A 22,359-nucleotide genomic window follows, 5' to 3' on the forward strand; every position below is an offset into this window, starting at 1 on the left:
CGATTACTCGAGCGAGTAGTGCCTTAGCCGAGTATCTCCCCGCTCGTCTCTAAAGATTCGGGGACCGGCGCGGGTGACAGGTGAGTTGCGGCGGGGAGCGGGGGGGAGAGAGGGGGAGAGAGATCTCCTCTCCGTTCCTCCCCGCTCTCCCCTGCCGCTCCCCGCCGGCCCCCGAATCTTTAGAGACGGGCGGGGAGGTACTCGGCTAAGGCACTACTCGCTCGCGTAATCGAGTATACTCCCTCATCTCTACTAGCCACCACGTGAGAGTCAAGTGGAGAAAATTCTTTTTCTGGAGTGATGATCCCTGCTTTACATGATATGAGAACAGTTCCTGCCCAGATGCTTGGTGCTAACTGTAATGTTCGGTGGAAGAGTAATAAAGTTTTGTTAGGACCTTTTATTTTCCGAGAAGTGAAACTTTAATGCTGTAGTATACAATTCTATCAGAAAACTGTGTCTCCATCTTGGTGGCCAAGTTTGGTGGTAAATGGTTTGTCCTGACTTGAGTTGCAGTCTGTCAATATCAGTTGTTAATAGATATATTGTTCTTGAATGGATCTCCTCCATCCTTGCAGTCTTTTTCCAGAAACTAGAAGACTTCCCAGGAGTGGAGGTGGCTATAGCAGCAAATTGAAAACTAATTAATGCAAATAGTTTCCTTGTTCACTCTTGAGCACCATGTTGTCTTATCCATCTAGTTATGCTCCTGACCTCTTCCTTTTATACCTCTGTCTTTGAAGTAGCTAAGTTACAGCAGACATTTTTAACAGCAATGGAGTATCATTTAGTAACAGGGTCACTCAAGCTTCAAAGAATTGCATCGTCCCGGCTTTCTTCTCCCTCCTCCTGTGATGTTTTACGCCGTTAGCCTAGGAGTAAAAGGCTAGAAAGAAAATCAATCAGCTAGGACATTTGTTTTTCTTTTTTTGCAAGAGATCCATTCTTATACAGTGCTGTGAAAACGTACGTATGTGACTCCTCAAATTCTTCTGTTTTTGCATATTTATCACACTTGACTGTTTCAGATCATAAAACTACTTTTACTATTGGGCTATATTCCCACAGCTTTTTTATTGTGTTTTTGAACTGCATCAAAAAAACGCACGTGTATTTAAAAAAACCGCACGTATTTTACGGAACACTGCATGCTTTTTTTTATGCGGTGGTTCAGAAACGCTTCAAAAACACACCAAAAACGCAAAGTGTGAACGCAGCTTTAGACAAAAGTAACCCAAGTAATCACAAAACGTCATTTTTAGATGAGGATTTCATTTATTGAAAGGAAAATGCTGTTCTGACCTATGTGAAAAAATAATTGCTACCTTAGCTATTAAATTAACCAAATGTAATTGACAATTGGGTTAAAATTTACTAGCCACACCCACAGATGCCCGACAGGTCTTCCCAAAGACAGTTGTTCCTATGCTTTTACATAGGAACAAGCATCACTAGTGAATGGAGGCTGGGTATCGCTCTGGCCGCCCGCCTCCATTCACAGTAAGCAGGCAGTTATTCATTAATTAACAACTGCCTGTTTACACGGACCGATCCATTGTTCAGTTTTCTGCATGCAACGAATTCTTGTTTGTCATTCAGTCGGGGCATGAATTTACACTGAACGATTCAGATTCTAGCTGGATTATCAGACCGTCTAAAAGACCCTTTAGATAGAACCTGTCTGGCATTGTGAAGCAGGCTAGAAGGTCTCAAAAAGCAGCACATGATGCCACATACAAAGGAGAATCAAATGCAGATTGGAAAACAAAGCCATTGAGATGTACCAGTCTGCAAAGACTTACAAAGCCAATGGTAAGTCTCTGAGACTGCTATAAAACACATTGAGAGCTGTTATCCATAAATGGAGAAAACATAAAACATAAAACTGGTGAACCTTCCCAAGTGTGGCCAACCTACCAAAAGGTCACCAAAAGCACATCAATGACTCATCCAGGAGGTCCTAAAAGGACCCCAGACTAAAATATAAAGTGCAGGCCTCAATTAGGCTCCATGGGAGAGTTGTAAGTTGCAAACCATTGCCGACCAAGGCAAACAGAAAGGCTCGTCTCACATTTACTAAAAAAAACCATCTAGATGAACCCAAAGACTTTTGGGATAATACTCTGTCAATTGATGAGTCAAGGATGGAACTTTTTGAAAGACATGGGTCCTCTTACTTCTGGCATAAAGCTAACACCACATTTCATAGTAAGAATGTCATATCAACAAAGATAATTGTGGTAATGTGACAGTCTGGGACTGATTTACTGTTGCAAGACCTGGATGAATTGTCATAATTTATTGAAATCTGCTATCAGAAAATCCTGGGGGACAACATCCAGACGTCAGTTTGTAACCTAAAGCCTAAGCATAGTTGGGGCACGCAGCAGGACAATGATCTCAAGCACCAAGCAAGTCCACCTCTGAATGTCTCAAAGCAAACTAAATTAAGATTTTGGAGTGGCCAAGTCAAATTCCTAACTTGAATCCCATGGAGATATAGCAAAATCCTAAATCGGCAGTTCATGTAGATTCAAAGTAGACAAATTAAAACATTAAAACAATTCTGCGAAGAAGAGCTGGCCAAAATTTCTGAACAGCAATAAAAACGATTCATTATAAGTTATCACCAAATGATTGCCGCTATTACTGCCAAGGGTGACACAACCAGTTATTAAATATAGGGAAGGGGGGACAATGTTCACATGGCTGAGGTAGGTTTCGAATAAATCTTCATCTAGAAGAAATAGAATCATCATTTAGAAGCTGCATTTTGTCTTTACTTATGCTGTCTTTACCTTACATTAAATGAGTTGGATGATCTGAACATTTAAATGTGACAAATTAGTAAAAAATAAACAAAATTAGGTGAGGGCAAATACTGTTTCACTGAATTGTGTACAGTGCTTGTACATTAGAGTCTATCTCACAGGCATTTCCCTATAATACATTCATCATGTCTGTGCTGGTTTCTTTCCTTCCACCACTTGCAGACAAAAATTCGTAGAACCCTCTTTTATCTGTGCTCCATTTGTAAAAGGTAATGCCAGGAGCTCTCACTGCTGGCTTTATTGCAAAATTTCCAGATCGGTGTACTGGAAATCAGGAAAATTTCTCTTGCTTCCTGGATTTTGTTCTCTTAATGCCCATGATTGCCAAGAAGTCCTACATGGCCTGTCTTTCAGTTAACCCTTTCCAATCCACTGTCTGACGTCTAAAGACATTCAGATTGAAGGCTGTACAGATCCAACATCTGTAGATGTCCAGCAGGGTATTCTTACTGTAAATTACTGGCCACTCTGTTGTCTGGGGCCTCTCCAGCATGTCACATACTGCAGTACTGGCTCTAGCCAGCAGATGGCACCATTGTATAATGGCAGAAAGAGAAAGCCCCCTAGGAAACTCTGAATCCAAAATTGGATTGCAAAGGGTTAAACCATCAGTTTGTCTGTTTTCCTGTTTCCTACTCTGCTGCTCTTACCAAGAGTGCAGAAGAAAGACAAAAGAAGAGAAAGCCAAAGCAATACTCGTAGCTGCATTCTGGAACCAAAGGGCTCGGATCTCACTCTTATTAGCTCTTACCAGAAACTATTATCAAGACCTTCCCTGCGATCCCGACATACTAGTGCACAATGGCTTTCTCTAACCAGACTCTGCTTGTCTCAGGCTCACGGCATAAATACTGAAGGAGACGACAAGATTCTATTTTTTACAGATGAAGTGGTGACTACATATGTAGCTAGCGGCTAGATGTCCATCCACCATCAAAGTGTACAATAGAATACAATTGCTATTTTCCATCTTGTATATCAACAATCTGAGTATTTCCCCTGCTTTCCCTGATGTACTTCAATTTCTTCAGAAATGTTTCTAGAAGAGTCTAAAGCCTAATAGTGCATTTTGAGCCATATTGACTGGGGAAATTCTCTTGATCAAGACATTCTTTAGGGCCATTAAAAATCCTCAGCCTCTCCCCAGCTACTAGTGCCTTCCTGGGATCTATCTATAGTCCTGAAACAATTAGCGCTTCTTCCCTTTGAGCCTCCTGAGGAAGCAAACATTTTCTTTCTCCTCCAGACAATGGTCCTCCGGGGGGCTATTGCTTCGGCAAGATGTAATAGCAAACTCCGAAGATTTTTCTGAAAAAGCCTGTACTTGACAAATCTTATGGACTATCTGGTTCTAAGGACAATCTTGAATTTCCTGCCCAAGGTTTCATCTACTCTCACTATAAATCAGGATTTTTTTTGCCAGTATTATATTCTGAATAAGAGAATAGCCGGAATGTAAATTTATTGGATGTAAGAAGAGCCGTTCTTAAATATCTCCAAAAGCTGAAGCAGTTTAAGAGTGAGAAAACTCTTTCTGTACAATTCCCAGAAAGGCAGAGACCAGAAAATCTACTTTATCCAATTATTTATGGATTAAACTTGCTATTTCTGAGGCCTATGCTGTGTATGGGCTGTCTCCTCTGCTACATCCTAAGGCACATTGAACACGCTTTACAATGACCTTTTAGGCAAAATCATCATCTTTTCCTTAATCAAATATGCAAAACTGCCACTCAGTCATTGCCACTTATATTGGTTAAACATTGTAGGCAGGAGATCACTCCTGCAGAAGGTTCAGCCTTTGGCAAATTGATGTTGGAAATTGATGTTCCAGTCTCTTTCTCTAAATTGCTGTTGCTACTCAATTCCCTTTGTGTACTGCCTGTTGGCCGTCGAGGAAGAATAACATTTTCCATAAATTTTCTTTTTCTCTAGTCCAAGGGCAAGACGATTCCCTCCCTAATAAATTTATGGCTGCATGAAATACAATGGAGGGAATTTATCATCAGGGGGATTTTTAATGCCACTTTTCTGGCATTCTTTTTTCCATTCTCCAATTTACAATGTGACAAATGTATCAAATGTCGCACTATGTTAATAAATTTGTCATGTCTTCAGATATTTGTAAGGTTGTACAGTCACACTATCTGCCAGATTGCAACTGTTTTCATGACTTTTTTTCACTTTAAAGTTGCATGTCATAAGTGGTCAAGCAGCAAGCCATACCCACTTCTCAAGACACTTTTGAAAAGTGGAGTAAGAAGTATAACATTTGTTCTTTTTGGCACCAATCAATAGTACATTTGTCTAGACCGATTTGCACCAGAAGAAATCACTGCTTAATCCAGAATTATGGTACAGCACCAGCAATAAATGTGCTCTTTTGACTCTTGATATCCCTTTTCTTGGTAGCACTGAGGTCAATTGGTTAATCAATCATTATTTGCATTGCTAATCATTAGTGATGAGCGAGCAGACTCGCTAAGGGCAATTGCTCGAGCGAGCATTGCCCTTAGCGAGTACCTGTCCGCTCGAGAGAAAAGGTTCGGCTGCCGGCGGCGGGGGAAAGCGAGGAGGAACGGAGGAGAGCTCTCTCTCTCTCCCCCCCCCCCCCCCGCTCACTGCCGCAACTCACCTGTCACCCGCACCGACAGCCGAACCTTTTCTCACGAGTGGGCAGGTACTCGCTAAGGGCAATGCTCGCTCATCACTACTAATCATTCATTGTCTTCTGTTCAACCTGTGGGGTCGGATTCACATGAGTGTATGCATACTTCTGCATGCTTTTGTGCCGTTTTTGCGATTGAGTGTTTACATATTTGCATGCGCAACTGTGGTTTTTACTGTACTTTTCTGGTACATAAATCATGCGCAATTGCGTGTGCAAAAAACACACCGATGCGCTCAGCCGTGAAAATGGACAATTAGTTTAACGAGTTCAATATGTGTTTTTTTCCCCTAAATGCACAGAAGAATTGAGCATGCTGCTTTTTTCTCGCAATATAATTGCGCACGCCAAATCCATGCATGAGAACAAACCCATATAAAGTAATGGGTCCATTTTCTGCATATTACTCACGCAAATTTTTCATGCGCAAATACCTTCATGTGAATCTGGCCTCAGGGCTGATCTTCACCTCTGCTGCCTTTGGACTACAGGAAAAGAAAAATTCAAGTATTTGAATTTTATTCTTTAAGGCGCAAAAAAGATATTTTTGTAGAGTCTTCCTTTGTCTCTTTGTTATTGCGATTTTTGTCCAATCCTTTATAGGAGTTATGAATGACGAGATTTTCAGTGCAGGATTTCTTTAGGACTTGCTTCTCACGGGTAGTGTGATTACCCTAAAAGTTTGACCCATACATTGTCGATGGCAACATGTACAATTGGGTAATACCTTCTCGATAGTGATGGTTCGGTGCATATATCTCTATGATCCAGTGAGCCCCTGTAGAAGAATCGAATGAATAGCTACTAGCTTGGGTTATGTCAATGTGAAAACCCTTTTTTCCTTCCTTCATTGACCTTTAGTTATGTTTAACATTTATTTCCATTCGAGCATTATTCCATCCTGACTATAAATTCATACTATACAATTTGAACACAAGGGAACTCAGAAATTGCAAAGTATTCACCCACTATCAAGGTAATACGGTTTACGGAGTTTGGGCATGGGAAAGGCCAATTGTAGAATATTAAAATGTCTATAATGATTCCATTCTGGATGTTCTGGTAGCATAAATATAATAGACAAGGAAGAATGTCCTGTTATGTATTTGAGGCTGTAAGTAAAGCAGTATTAAAGGCACAGCAACTCGATTTTCTCAAGTTAGTCAAAATTGTTTATCCAATTATGAAGAAAATGACAGTGTGTAAACATCTGTGTTCATGCAGATGGATATCAAAGTCATCTTTGATGACGCATCTTTTAACATCGTTCAGTAGACATTATAATTGCTCCTCTAATTCCATCATCATGAAAAGGTAGATTTTGTAACTGCATTTAATGTGCTAACTTATGTGATGTATTAAAGTTGATTACTTAGCTGTGGCTTCAAACAACATATACAAATCCTATCAATGGTTTGTTTTTCTTTGTGAGCAAAGTTGGTCCAATGGAGTCATAAAACCGCTGCGTATTATGGAAGAATTTAGTATTTTAGAACAATGATTCTAATAATGAAACTTTTGAAGTATACCTTTGAACGGATAAGAATTAGAGATGAGCGAGCGTACTCGGATAGCACTACTCGCTCGAGTAATGTGCTTTATCCGAGTATCGCTGTGCTCGGGGCTAAAGATTCAGGTGCCGGCATGGAGCAGGGAGCTGCAGGGGAGAGCGGGGAGGAACGGAGGTAAGATCTTTCTCTCCTTCTCTCCCGCCCGCTCTCCCCTGCTCCCCGCTGCGACTCACCTGTCAGCCGCAGCGGCACCCGAATCTTTAGCCCCGAGCACAGCGATACTCGGATAAAGCAAATTACTCGAGCGAGTAGTGCTTATCCGAGTACGCTCGCTCATCTCTAATAAGAATCTTTACATCTATACATATCTTAAGGCACTCCTTTTACACGGCGCAATAAGTCATTTGCACGAGCAAATAATAACAAAATTTCACTTGTTCAGACAGATAAATCGCATATTGTTCAGTCATTCACACATCAGTCCATCAGGGTCCATCAGTCCAGGACATCCGGACACTATCGTTACTGACCTTCTGGGATTCCATAAGAAAAAAAACAGACTATACCCCTACTGCTCTGTTCACTGGAACTGGCTAGTTTCCACTAGCAGCTGGTCATGTGCTGTCTGCTGTGACCAATACCCGGCCTCAGCGAATGATTGAGGTCAGTGATTGGTCACATTGACCATATGCATAGACAACACATCACCAGCAGTCAGGAGGCAAGCCAAGACCAGCAAGGTCCAGAGGAATGGTGAACAGAGGAGCAGGGGAAGCGAGAAAGACAAATATATTGTTTTAGATTATTTTTTACAGCTCAAAAGGTGGCCCTGTTACTAAATGGGGGACAAAAAGAGGCATTATTAATGTGTGGGAGCATAAAGGGGGCATTATTAATGAGATGGCTTATAAAACATTACCGAGATAGGACATAAGGTGCATTATTATTGAGTGGGGGCATAAAAGCGGACATTATTACTGACTGGGAGTATAAAGGGGGCATTATTACAGAGTGCAGGCATAAATAGTGGTCTCTTTTACTGCGTGGGGACATGAAAAGTAGCACTTATGTGTGAGATCTACAAGATGCACAAATGGAGGGATACTAAGACTGTCTGGAGTGCTATGGTTTGGGAAGTAGTGTAGAGGTATGGAAAATGTAGGGATGGAGCTGGGAAAGCAAGTAGGCAAAGATGTATTGATGTTGAATTCTGCAGAGACAAGTTATGTCTTGGAGAATTCGTTATGGAAGTCTGGGCTGGATGGAGAAGAAAAGAGCAAATGAGCAACTCAGATCAGAGAGGACCTGACCTGTGATTATTGGATATAGCGGTACTATAGTAATTTAGTACAGTCTGCATAGCACTTCTCTATAGCTGGTATCTACTATAATATGCTCACTGCATGGGAGTAATATTGATCTTTGTATAGTGTTTTTTTTTCTTGTAACAGCATAGTGGTATTATTTCCTCACTATGTGATGATAATACCTATATGATCATTGTGTGGCGTTATTATGGGTAATGTTGATAATATTTGCAATTTGTGTATACAGTATGTGATATAATTTGGGGATCTGTTTAAGTGCAACTCGGCAGGAAATATGGCGTTACCTGAACTATTATGTAACTTTTACATGGGGCTGGTAAATGTGCATACAAAGGGGAGCATTCTAGATTTTGCTATGGACCCAGCGTTCTCTAGTTATGCCCTAGCTAGTAATTATATGTTCATCCCTCTTGAGTCAGGAAGATATGAAAGAGCCAAATACATCAGCTGTAACTCAAGTTTCCCACAGTGCATGGAGACTGTTCTGACCTGGGCAGCAGAATAGCTGAGTTACAACACAGTCCCCCATCAGTCATGTAAAGTACTTTGTTATTTGTACTTAAGGTAAGTCACAGCAACATACTGAGATGCTGGAAGAGATGAGTTGCAGTGGTGAGCTCAGCTGTAACCCAGCTTTCCATTCTTTGCATCAGAGACTGAGTGTGTCTGTGACTTACATTATAAGTATAAGGATGCTCTGCTTCCTGATGAGGCTGCTGGCGGGACATGGGATGCTGATTACTGCACTTCAGTATTGCAGTATATTGTACTTTTGACATCTTGCTTAATAGGAAGAAACAAATGGCAGACCTGACAGCCTTCACAAAGCTCCAGGCTGCCATGGCAATCAAAGGACACCCCAAGATCTCATTGCGGGAAGGCTGATTAGGGGTCAGAAGGAGCCCCCTCGCTATGTCAGGCTTTTTAACTTCCACTGTCAGCACTGACAGTGGCATCTAAAGGGTTAAATAGCCCAGAATAAGAATTATCTCCGATCCTGGCCATTGTGGTAGGTTGCCAGCTGTGTTAAACAGTTGATGCCAGCACGGTATGGAGCAGACCTTCCCAATAACATTTCTTCCCTGCCTCCAGTGTCATCTGCTCATTGTTCCCTAATTTACCCCAAAATTTCTCTCTTCCCAGTATAATCTCTCTCCCTCCAGCATTATTTCTCCCCAAAGTATTATCTATCCCTCTCTATTATCATCTGTACCTCCGAATCTCATCTCTTCCCTCTCCCTTCAGTATCATTCGCCCAGTATGCTCTAACTTTCTCCAAATTATCCATGTTCCTAGTGTAATCACTCTCTCCCTCTGGTATTATTTTTGCTCCAAAGTATTATCTACTGTACCTGAATGGGATTGAAATGCAATACGGCAGCTTGCTGTATGGTCGTTCTAATGGCCACTGACTCGATCAGCGAGAGGGAAAATAACACTAAAAATACCTCAACAGAAGTCCATAAACACGAAAATGTAGGTTTACTGGAGCTATAACTGTTTAGATAATAAGCTACATTAAAAGCTTCGGAGCTCAGATACTCAACACACCAATGTGAAGCATTATATTGCACTGTTATATATTGCTTTATGATGAACATGTGACATTGATATCTTTATCATTGCTTTAAACAAAACCTTGTTTTACTTTGTTAATTAAAAGCGAAAATGTTCAATAATAATAAAAAAGATAATTTGAAAAAATAAATAAATTAAATACCCCTTTCAAGTATCATCTGTACCCCCAATATCATCTCTTCCCTCCCTCAAGCATCGTACTACTAGCACCAAGTATCATCTTATCCCAAATATCACCCCCCCCCGATATCATCTCTTCCCCACCTCTATCATCATCACCAGTATAGTTTCCCTCCACCCATAATATGCAATCTCCCCCATATAGTATATCCCCCCACAGTATACATTCCCTGTAGTATACACTCTCACCCCCATAGTATATCTCCCCCCCATAGAAGGCACTCACTAGCCTGCTCCCTTATCTATCAACAGTCACAGTATAGCACTGTCCTCCTTGGTTAACAGCTCCTTCCTTCCCCACGACTCTCACAGCTCCTGCGCTGTGATCAGAGAGACGCTCTTCCCACTTGTTACACAGGAGCCTCTCATTACAGCAGATGAGCCACAGACAGGTAAAGGGAGAGGAGACAAGGAGGACAGTGATCCACTGCAACTTAAGAGCGGTGAGAGGGGCGGCCATGGGGGAGTCTTCTATGGGGGCCTTGTCTAGGTGAGTCAATTGTCCTCATCACTCCCCCCACCCCCAAATCCCTGTGGGGACATAATTTCCTCTAAATGCTTCTCTCAAATGTGCATATTTTGGCAAGTTATTTCACAATGTATCACTACCAGAGAAAACATTTTTAAAAGTTATCTGGATGTTTTGAGACCTGCATAAAAGCCCTTGAACTGGAACAGAGCACTTATATCAACACAAAATGCAAATAAATAAAGGCGCTTCCAGAATAAAAGTTCAAACTAAACTGACTGAAAAATAAGTGAAGCATCACTCAGCTTCCTGCAACAACACACATAAGAAAAACAGCAATTAAAAGAGTTTTAAAAACAACACTTGGCTACTATGTGGCTCTGCTGCTGCAGCAAATGTCGAAGGGAATTACTGTTCTAGCTCATTCTAGTTCATGAGAATGCAACTTTAATGGACAAGCTGAACGTGTGATACAGGCAAACACAGGCACATAGATAAAAACACTTGCTTCCCCTATCTAGGACAGAAGAAAAAACAGGGCTGAGTAGTCAAATAAATAATTAATTACAGCCATCCCCCAAGAGCTACTCATACTTTTTTCTTCTGACTAGGACATGGATAGATGTTCCTTTTAATTAATAGAAAAACAACTTTCCTCATCAGCTGCTAGACATATTGGCTTCCTGAGAGTATGGCCGTACTTCTCGGTCAAAGTGGCCAATCCAGCTTCTGGGGAGTGTCTCTGCGGGGCCGTTCTGTCCATCAGGGATATGTACGGGCTTACTGAGAGTGTCTCAGCATGCATAGTTGGCATATGAGAGTTTGATGCACAGACTTACTACACAGATGCTCTATGCGCCTGTGCTTCTGTGACCTCCCTTACTGTACTGCACAGGCACTGGGAGTTCCACGTGCCGCTTCACCAGTGGTATTTTTGGCACAGGCTGTGAATGTGGCATGTGCTGATGCATCTCAGTTGGGTTTACTGTGCTTGCCAGATATTGTGGGTTTTCCCAAGAGTTTTGCATTGTAAAGTCTGGCGGCATTCACACCCAGTCCAGCAGCTGTAAAGTTTCTCTCCTTGGGGATGGGGGTGAATGATTTGTTTGCTACTCCTCATTTGTGTTGTTTTGCAGATGCCTGATGGTATTTCGCTTCCAGATCATGATACCACTAGTGAATTCAAACAAAAGCACAAAATTAGACACAAATTTTGAGACAAATAATGCCAGGCTCTTCCAGATGGCAGTATTTTGGATATTTGCCAGTTTTGTATGCCCTCTGAAAATGCCTTATTACAGTCTGAAGCCAAAATAATTCTTTAGAAGCTTTAAAAAAGTTACTTCATCTAAACCCCAGGTTCATCTTCATCTCAAAAATCCATGATTGAGGTCTGTTTTTTTCCAGAAGTTCTTTCAGATGACTTGGAGCAGAAGACATACAGACAAAATTTCTTCTCTTATTAAAAATGTGAAAAAGCTCAATGAGTCAGAAGACACCATGGATTATAAGCCTAAAACATAGATAATTCTATTTCTCTGAGAAAAAGACTAGAGGTCCTTCCTGACCAGCCTGTGCTTTAAGATTTTTTGCAGGCTGATTGGGCTCATCCTGAAAAGAGGGTGGATGTAGGGTTTAGGTTTAAATCCGTCTATTTAATAGACCCAATTCTGTCTTTTAGGTGGAAATATCCCAGTATAGTTGATTTTTTTAGTAGCTCGTCTAACAGAAAAAATCCACTTTCCCCTACGAAGAGTCCATGTTACTGAAAGAACTTATGGAGAGAAAGATCAATGCTCTTCTGAAATGCAGTCACTGCAGAAATCTGTAAGGCTTCATTAACCTCTTTTCCCATAACCCAGACCTTAAAGATATGGCTCAGTCACCTTTCCAAGGACATTGAAGATGAGTTCCTCAGGCAAGAGCTTCTAGAATTTTACGTCAAACCTTAAATCTGCATAAGAGTTCTTATGTGACCGTCAAATTAATTCTTTAAAGATTGCCTCCAAGAACTTTGCCATAACCAATTCGTCAGAAGATTTCTTGGCTTAAGCAATGGTCAGGAAATGTACCTTCTAAATATCATCTTATACTCTTGACTTTGTACTAACTACCCTTTTTGGTCCTCCGCTAGAGGCAAAGGAGTCCTATTTCTACATTCTAATCCACAGTTCTGTGCCTTTCAGTCCCAGAGAAGAAAGTCCCAAAGGATTAGAAGAAATTCTGAAAATAACCGATAAAAGAGATTCAAAGGCAAACAATGTTTCTCAATTAAGAACATAAATAAGAATTTCCTAGGTAATGAGGTTACTCCATAGCTCCGGTGCATGCAGGATTGTTAAAGGTTTACTCCATGTTTGCAAAAACTACTGTACATCAAATTGCTGGGTCAGATCTTTCATCCACAGAGGTTTTTCCTTAGAGTAAAAAAATGTTATTGCAAAAAAAAAGATTCAAATCAATCTCAAATCAGAGGCAAAACCACACAACCAGGTGCATGTAGAAGACGTCATCAAAACTGGTGCACTGAAACCAGTTTCTATATTCCAGATAGAAGGAGACGTATACTCAAGAGTTTTTGCATCACCAAAACCAGAGGGGAAATGGAAATTCATTATATATATCTTATTTATCTCAACAAGTCCCTTGTGAAAAAAAGGTCAGGATGGAAACTCTTCATTCTGTTATCAACATTCTTCAAAGAGATGATTTTCTAGCAAAAGAAAACCTTGGGGATGCTTTATCTCCGTATTCCCATTGTAGCCTCACACAGAAAACTCCTCAGGATTGCAGTTCCAGTTCAAGGATTTATTACCTATAATTCACCTGTCTCCAACTGAAAATCTCTTCAGTATCAAGAGTGTACACAAAGCTTGTCATACTCTTAGGGTATGGGCCATTGCTGCAGTAACCACAATGCAGCCGCAACCCTGTCCACCCATGGTGGCCATTAGCTGCACAATCTAGATGCTAATGCTCGCTGCTGTAGGTGGGCGGAGTTGCAGCCATATTGCAGTTATTGCGATGTCCAGTGGTGGAGGGAGGGGAAGAACAACTACAATAAATACAAAAAGCCTAATATGTAAAAAGCCAATCCAGACACTATCCTTGGACATATTTGAACCCATACCTCCAACACTGCAAAGTAGTAGTGCTAACAAGTGAGCCATCACAATTCTTTCTTCTCCTTTCTCCAGAGGAGAAAAAGATTAAGAACAATAATGATAAGCACAAACAGAACATACAAATGTCCATAATCAGACGTGAACCTAGAACCCCAGCACTACAAGGCAATAGGGCTACTCATTGCGCCACCAAGCTTCTTCTTTCTTACTCCTATTGCTTCTTCTCCAGAGGAGGAAGAGAAGAAGAAAAATGAGAAGTAGTAGAGGGAAATAAGATCTTTTTATTCTCCATCTCTTTCTTCCCTTTCTCCTTCTCCTTGTATTTCTTTTTCCCTCCTTATTATCCTTCCCTTTCTTCTTCTTATCCTTCTCCATGGGCAGAGGAGTAAGAAGGAAAAGATGGAAGAACAAGCATGGTGGCTCAGTCGTTGGCACTGTTTCCTTGCAGTGCTGGAGTCCTAGGTTCAAATCTGTCCAAGGAAAACATCCGCATGGAGTTTGTATGTCCTCTTTGTGTTTTTCTGTCTTCTCCCCTTCCTTCAGAGAAAGAAAACCAAGTGTAGTGTTTCTGTTGCTGGTACTTCAGCCTTGCAATGCTGGAGTTCTAGGTTCCAATGTGACCAAGGGCAGCATCCGGATGGGTTTTTTATGCTCTCATCTTGTTTATTTGTATTTTTATTTCCCTTCTCTGGAGCAGAACAAACAAGTATGGTGGCTCAGTTGTTAGCAATGCTGCTTTGCAGTGCTAAAGATGTAGGTTCATATCTAACCATGGAGTTTTTCAAAGTTCATGCAGTTGTTATTCCTGATAGGATTTGAACCTAGGAACCCAGCACTAAAAGGCAACAGCACTAACAGCTGAAATACGTTCACAGAAGAAAAAAAACATACACACCTACCTAATTTGTAAGGCAATTTTTGCAAAAAAATTGGGCAGGATGGCCCAATCCGATTTTATCACCCAGCTGATCATGATGAGCAACACTATTTATGAGCACCTTACATATGTTACGAGGACAAATTAGGGGCACTCCAAACAGATTCCAACTATGTTCCCTCTAAGCAGGACATTCTGTAAAGTAAAGAGTTAAAACTACATACTAATAAGGTCACTAAGCCCCATAAAAATAGATAGACCTCTCTGCAGAAGGCCGCCTGCAGACGAGCGGGTCGGATTCGGCGGCGAGAATTCTCGCCGCGGGACCCAACCCGAGAGCCTGCAGTGACGAGCGCGTACTCACCCGCGCCTGGTGGCCCCGCCTCTTTCATGTGCCGGCGCATGCGCAGACCGTAGCCGGCGGCCGGGTGAGTGCGAGCCCCGCACAAAAATAGGACATGCCGCGGTTTGTTTGCTGCGCGAGATTTCGCGCGGCCAAACCGCGGCCGTCTGCATAGGAGTTCGTATTGTAATGCACTCCTATGCAGACTTTCAGCAGGGGAAATCCCGCGGGAAATACCGCCGCGGGATTTCCGCCCGTGTGCAGGCGGCCGAACAAAGTATTTTTTTCTGCATTAGCATTTGGGTGGAGACAGAACAATAATTGTTTAATATGGTCCCTTTTTGTATGATTGTTAGACAATAATATTCTTTATGAACTAAGTAACATGGAAGTCAATGCACAGGCCGTGTTGTCCTATCACAGATTTTAAGATGCATATCAAAAACTGTATTAGAAGACTGAAGATTTTTCATCTAGCCTTCTAGTTACAGGGCTATGACATATTATAAAACACAACCATCTTATTGTACTAGGTCTATTAATTGTATTGTCAAGCTTATCGTGACAGTTCCAGATTTAGGGTGCATTCAGACGACCGTATATCGGCTGAGTTTTCATGCCCAGCCGATAAACGGTGTCCCTCTCTGCAGGGGGAGGAGGCTGGAAGAGCTGGGAGCAGTACTCTGAGCTCCCACCCCCTCTCTGCCTCCTCTCCACCCCCCTGCACTATTTTCAATGAGGAGAAGCGGGACGGGGGCAGAGCTAATTCCTGCCATTTAGCCCTGCCCCCATTCCACCTCCTCTCATTGCAAATAGTGAGGAGGCGGAGAGGAGGCAGAGAGGGGGCGGGAGCTCAGCGCACTGCTCCCGACTCTTCCAGCCTCCTCCCCCTGCAGAGAGAGACACCGTATATCGGCTGGGCATGAAAACCCAGCCGATATACGGTCGTCTAAATGCACCCTTAGGATGATAATGCTTTGGTTCTTTCTGCCCCAGGCATTAATTGACAATCACTTGTTTTCACTGTATATATTCTTGTTGCTACTTTTCTAAACTTTAACTACAGAAGCAAATATTTGTGAAATCCCGTGCAAATACCTTCCAAAACACAGTGTCAAAGTCAGCACCATGAAACTTATCCGGCATCCCAGAAGTTGTGATTTTTGGTCCCAATAATGTCACAAACTCTTCAAAGTCCACCTGGCCATCTCCTGAACAAATGGAAAATACAAGACAATGAATATATCATAGCACATATAGCTTCAATCTTAGTTGAGCAACTTTGTAAATGCATTGTTTCACATATTTTGCACTAATCTTGAGCTACAACTTGTAGCGTAGTCCGGAGTAGCATTCATATTTCTGCTGTTAGGTAAGTCAGACACATACTTAACAGCTTGGATGGCTCTTATATAAAGCAGTGGACCATTACTTCCTGCCAGATTACTGTACAGTGCTTGCCATACATTTTATTTAATCTCTCTGCAATGAATAACAAGGAATGTTTGGAGACTTTGACTTTGAAGACAGTAAAATTGTGAATGCAGCTCTATCCAATACAAGCTGGAACACAGGATAAGTATGCAAATATGGGAGATGGAACAATTTGCATATTACCCAGAGGAGCATGAATGGCCTTTATAAGTCTCCTCACTCACTCACCTTCTAGGTACTCTCCCTAAGGAGAAAAGATAGGGTTCCTGACAGGATCAGTACCAACAGTCCTTGGTTTCACTACCTGCTAACCTAGTTAATTCTACTTTTTCTGAAGTTCTAATGCCTTTTTAGATGATATTACTTTAGCAGCTCTTCAGTAAGGAGATAGATGAGCTGTTACACAAGCGATGCAGTTTCTCATATTAAGGCTTGTGGGATATTATGAACTAGACCACTACTGGACACCTGTGAAGAGCTGTTACATATTTCTCCCTAAGGTATCTCTTCAAGTGCGTGTTATGTCAAAGGTCCTGCCGGGCACATCCATAAAGCATCTAGCAGATTTAATCCGTGAAATCTCTGTAACCTTGTTTCCACTCTGACAGGCCAACTCCACATTAGCCGACTGCTTTGGCTGCACAAAAGTGCCACAGGCAATCTATCTATAGAACTCAAGGGACAAATAGCGCACTCCACTAGAATGCAGAAGGCTTAGATAACATGGTATGAAGCTGCTGTGCCGCCATGTGACCTCATTCATTTTCAACAGGGCAATTAGTAGTTAATATGTTCTTTTAAAGAGTCTGAATCCAGAAAAAAAATATGCACAATGTTAAAAAACATTTCATTTTGTGAATACGCTATACGTGATGGACTGCCTTTTGTAAATGACACCACAATTTTCCACTTTTACTGCAGTTACCTACTTACTAATAATTCCCAGCATCTTTAAACATAGAAGTAAGTTGTCCAATTGATGGCCCTTTTAAAAGTAATTTCAGTCTTCCATCTATGTCTGCAGGATATATTTTTTTGTATAGAATATTCATGCAAATAGCTCCCTGGCCGAAAATACATGTCTACAGCATAAATCTGACCCTTGTCATATACATACTCGGACAGCACGGACTTGGCTTACTCTCTGCAACCTACGTGGGCAGAATATACATATTCATTTATATGCATCTTTATACCCTGGAGATGTCTGCGGTGGTAATATCTTACTAAGTAAGGTCGGGAATTAGATTTATCACTACTGGCTGCAGTGTTACTACAGCGGTTCACTTCGGTGATAAATATGGACACCGGTAGCAATACACTCATCCGCTATCAGTTTTATCAGGCTGGATACAAATACATACAGAGAGTTCACTTGAATGAATATAATGATACAATATTTTATTAGATTTTTTTTTTTAGTTATCATATTGGCTCCAAGACATAGACCCCCTGCACACGGGCGGAAATTCCGCGACGGGATTTCCTGCAGAATTTCTGCCCATGCCCGCCTGCATAGGATTGCATTACAAAACGCAATCCTATGCAGACGACTGCGATTTGTCCGCGTGAAAACACATGTGGAAAATAAATCGCAGCATATTCTATTTTTGTGCGGGCCTCTGCGAGACAGAAATGTCAGTAGTGCCGGGCACATCACAGAGCCGCGGGAGCAGGTGAGAGCTGCACTGGCTCTCTCAGGGAATCTGACCCGGCCGTCTGCAGGCGGCCATAGATATAATCAGGAAAGAATATACAATGCACACATATTGTGACATATCCATCAATCTTTGTATGCCAGTGTACAAAACGTCGCAATTTTAGTGCAAGCGGGTTTATACCAGGCCCTGGCACTTTTTCAAAAAGTGGGTAAGGACTAGTATTTAGGGGAGTGGCCATGTGCGGCTCGTCACATTTACTGTAATGTGTGCCAGAAACTGGTGTAGGTTATAGTAGAAAACTATGCCAACTTGGACCTGGCGCAGGTTTCAGTTTGATGCATGCAGGTAGCGCCAGATGAGACAAAAGTATTAAAAGACTTGCGCCTCCTAATATATTTGCTGCATTGCCTCTAGCTGACAGTTTACTTAGGCTAGCATATGAAAATGAATGTATGTCGCAGGGAATAATGGCAATGAATGATCATTTTAGCCAACTGATGACAGGCTGTCATAATCTGGAAAGAAGTCTGCTGCGTTTGAAATTTTTGTCTGCCTGTTGGACAAAAAAAATCTTTTGTTCTCATGAAAGATCTTTTACTTATGAAAATTCTGTTTTTGAAAGAATGTACCCAGAAAGATTGTTCGCCCGTTGCCTGCTATCATTGAACACATATGGCCAGTAGAGATGAGCGAAATTACTCGTTTAGGGCGTTTTTGCACTCAAGTACCACTTTTTCCGAGTAACTGACTACTCGGACAAAAAGATTCGGGGGGCGCCGGGGGGCGGCGTGGTGGAGCAGGGGGTAGCAGTGGGGAACAGGGAGGAGCTCTCCCCCCCCACACTCCCCTCTGCAACCCCCCGCTCACCCCCGCCGCCCCCCGAATCTTTTCGCCTGAGTAGTCGGTTACTCGGAAAAAGCAGTGCTCGAGTGCAAAAACACCCGAAACGAGTACGTTCGCTCATCTCTAATGGCCAGGTTGAACAACTAGAAGTGCGAATATGGACTAAAATGTGTAAAGCAGCATCTGCAAAACAAATGTTCAACAGACAATTGTTTGTTCATAGTTGTTCAGCCATTAACCTACTTCTGTTAAATTTGTATGGCCGCTTTAGTCTGTTTTTTTAGAATCTCTTATATCCATCCCAATGATGCTTGCCATAGCTAGCCCTATTTAAAGGTGACCTACTATGTTATATAAAGAGATACATAATTTATTACTTTCCTACAATGAATTTGAAGGTAACCTTGACAATTTTGTCAGGCAGCTTTTGTGCACAAATTTACAAAGAATATTAAAAATCTATAAAAAGTCCTATATCTGCAGTTAACCACGATCCCACAGCATGTTCATGTCACTCTCACGGGAAGCTAAGATCTGTTGTATGGTACGGTAGTCACACTGTAGAGCTGCTGTAGTTGCCTTGGATTTTCTTTTGCTACGCAGATCATGTAGTGGACTGTCCATCAAAAACAAGGGAAACCTGACAGAATAGAGGCTGAGACTGACTAACATCTGCCATCAGAAAAATCCCATTGAACTCATATATATATATATATATATATATATATATATATATATACACTAGCTGATATACCCGGCTTCACCCGAGTTAATTTGGTACTGGTGTTTATCTGCTGTTCACACGGAAAATCTTATGAAGTCATGGTTACTTTAGATAAATGCGTTTTGTTTTGCTGAGAAGATAACTGTCTCATATATCGCGGGGTAGAGATATGTTATTAGTTACATTACATAGGAATGGTTATGCCAAATTTCCAGTTTGTGCAGTACAGATGTGTGCTATTAGTTACATTACATAGGGGGTCACTTACCTTTATGCCTAGGATTGAATAATCAAGTTTCAACCCTTTAAATTTCCAATATTTAGTACGCAAAGAATGGTCATGACAAATTTCACGTTTGTGCGGTAAAACTTTGTGTAATTATTTGTTGCATCGGGAAGTGAGAGAATAAGATTACGTACGTAAAATTTGGACGCTAATTCTTTTGCGCTAGAATTGAATAATCGAGTTGGGACCCATTAACTTTTCCTATTTATGACATAATCAATGCTCGTGCCAAATTTCAAGTTTCTATGACATCGGGAAGTGAGAGAATTAGATTACGTACGTAAAATTTGGACGCTAATTCTTTTGCGCTAGAATAGAATAATCGAGTTGGGACCCATAAGCCTTTCCTATTTTGGACAAAATCTATGCTTGTGCCAAATATTATGTTTCTACGACATCAGGAAGTGACAGAATTAGTGGCGAGTCAGTCAGTGAGTGAGTGAGTCAGTTAGTGAGTCAGTGAGGGCTTTCATCATATATATATACATACATAAAATTAGTGCATTATATATATAGTGGTACACGATCACTCGAACGTGACTATATAATAATATATACATATATATATTACATGATATAGTCATGTTCGAGTTACCGTGTGCAACAAATGTTATGTGAACATAGCCTAAAAATGACAAAACGAGATACCGTAGATTGAACAGAGCCTTAGGCTTCTAGTAAGGATTACTCTATGTATCTACAAAAGAAATTTACAGAAGCCACACAGCACCTGTGCTGTACTGAGATGGCTTTGCTCATATTTTCTCAGTTTATACAGTAAAGTTGACAAGTGCTCTGCACAAAACAGAAAATGTGTATTTTCCAGTTATCATGGTACAAACGGCAATATTTCACAATTTACTATGTGGATAGTCACTAAATAAAAATATTCCACTTAATGCTGAATGGAGGAGGTATTCTTCTGTAGAAGCAATATTTCAGGAAAAGACTCTTTCTGTAACACTTTACCATACGGAGCCACCATTCTGTGTGCCTCTGTATAGGATTTTTTGTGATGGAATGCAGAGTAAAAGCATAAGGCCTCATGTCCACGGGGAAAATCAGGCCCGCTACGGATTCTCCATGGAGAATCCGCAGCGGGTCCCTCCTGCCCCGCGCGCATGAGGGCTGAAAATAAGAATAAACTCACCTGCTGCGGGCCGTGCGTGTCTTCCCTTCTTCACGGCCGGATCTTCTTTCTTGGGCACATCCGCTGGGCCGAAGAAAGAAGTTCCCGGCCGCGAAGGAAGGAAGACCTGCATCGCCCGGAGCAGGTGAGTTTAATTCAGGCGCGGGTCTCCTGCGGATCCGGACAGCTGCGGCAGCCGTCCCCGCGGAGACCCGCACTTAAATGGAGCATGTCCGGATTTTTTCCTGCATGCGGGACCCGCACCTGCAAAAAAAAAGGACATCCGCAGGTATTTAACTACCTGCAGGTGTCTAATGCATCCCTATGGGACGCGGATCCGCGTGCGGGAGAAACGCTGCATAGTTAAAATCCGAATTTGCCGTGGACATGAGGCCTAAGATCTGGTGTAACCTTACTGGTGGGAATCAAAACTCCATAACTTGAAAAGTTTTGCATAGTATTAATATTCAGATCTAACGCATTTCAAAGCCTGTTGCCTCTTTTTCAGAAAGCTGGAGGTGAGCATGATGGCTTCTGCCAGGACAGCTTGGTCACCCATAGTGGAAAAGTATGGCTTTCATCATGATTGACATGCATCCAGCTCATTGCTCGGAACTCAATTGAAGGGTAGTGACCTTGGGATGGCAGCACTTTGCATGCCCTGTGAGTAATGGCACATATAAGACAATCTGCTATTAATTAAAGCTCATAGTTAAGCTTAAGGATGAGCTGATGGCATGAGCAAATGCAGGGTTTTTAAAAGAGAGTCTCTAAAAAGGGGTAACGTATGCCAGTGCAATTTTTTTACTACTAAGCCACACATCTAAGCCTACCCAACCCCTCCCACTCCCATTTGTGCTCTTACATAATAATAGTGCCCATTTAAGGCCCATTTAAACACAACGATTATCGCTTCAAATTCATTCAAACAACTGCAAATGAGCAATAATGGTTGCATGTAAACACGGCCTTCGTGCACTTTTGATCAGAACAATGATTTTAAGGTGAGCTTAAAATCTATCATTCAGCCGCAGAGTGATAAAGTATCTCTCAATAGACTGCATGCTGTGTTCTCTGTGGGAGGCGGGAGATTACATTGTATTCTGCGAGCAGCCCGGACGAGAACAATGCAGTTGTGTGCAGAGCCCAGCCCACATGCTGGGCTCTGCCAACAGCTCCCGGAGACCCTTTTACATGCAAATAAAGATGATAAAGTGTTAATGGACGTTAGTGTCCATTAACACTTTATGCAAAATGATCGCTAAAGGGCAGTTACACGCAACGATAATCGCTCAAAATTCAGTCAAATGACAGCAGATGAGCAATCATCATTGTATGTAAACTCTGCCATCGTTTACTTTTTGGCTGAACG

General features: G+C 41.7%; 1 protein-coding gene across 1 annotated transcript in view; it reads right to left on the reverse strand.

The window, feature by feature from the left end:
* Nucleotides 1-22,359, reverse strand: part of CABP7 (calcium binding protein 7) — a 58,744-nt gene that overhangs the window by 5,930 nt on the left and 30,455 nt on the right. Inside the window, exon 3 of the mRNA XM_066601962.1 lies at nucleotides 16,009-16,121. Within this exon, the coding sequence (XP_066458059.1) occupies nucleotides 16,009-16,121 (113 nt within the window). The remainder of the gene's footprint in view (nucleotides 1-16,008; nucleotides 16,122-22,359) is intronic.

This window comes from Eleutherodactylus coqui, chromosome 5, assembly GCF_035609145.1.
Source record: "Eleutherodactylus coqui strain aEleCoq1 chromosome 5, aEleCoq1.hap1, whole genome shotgun sequence".
In the NCBI taxonomy this organism is placed as follows: domain Eukaryota; kingdom Metazoa; phylum Chordata; class Amphibia; order Anura; family Eleutherodactylidae; genus Eleutherodactylus; species Eleutherodactylus coqui.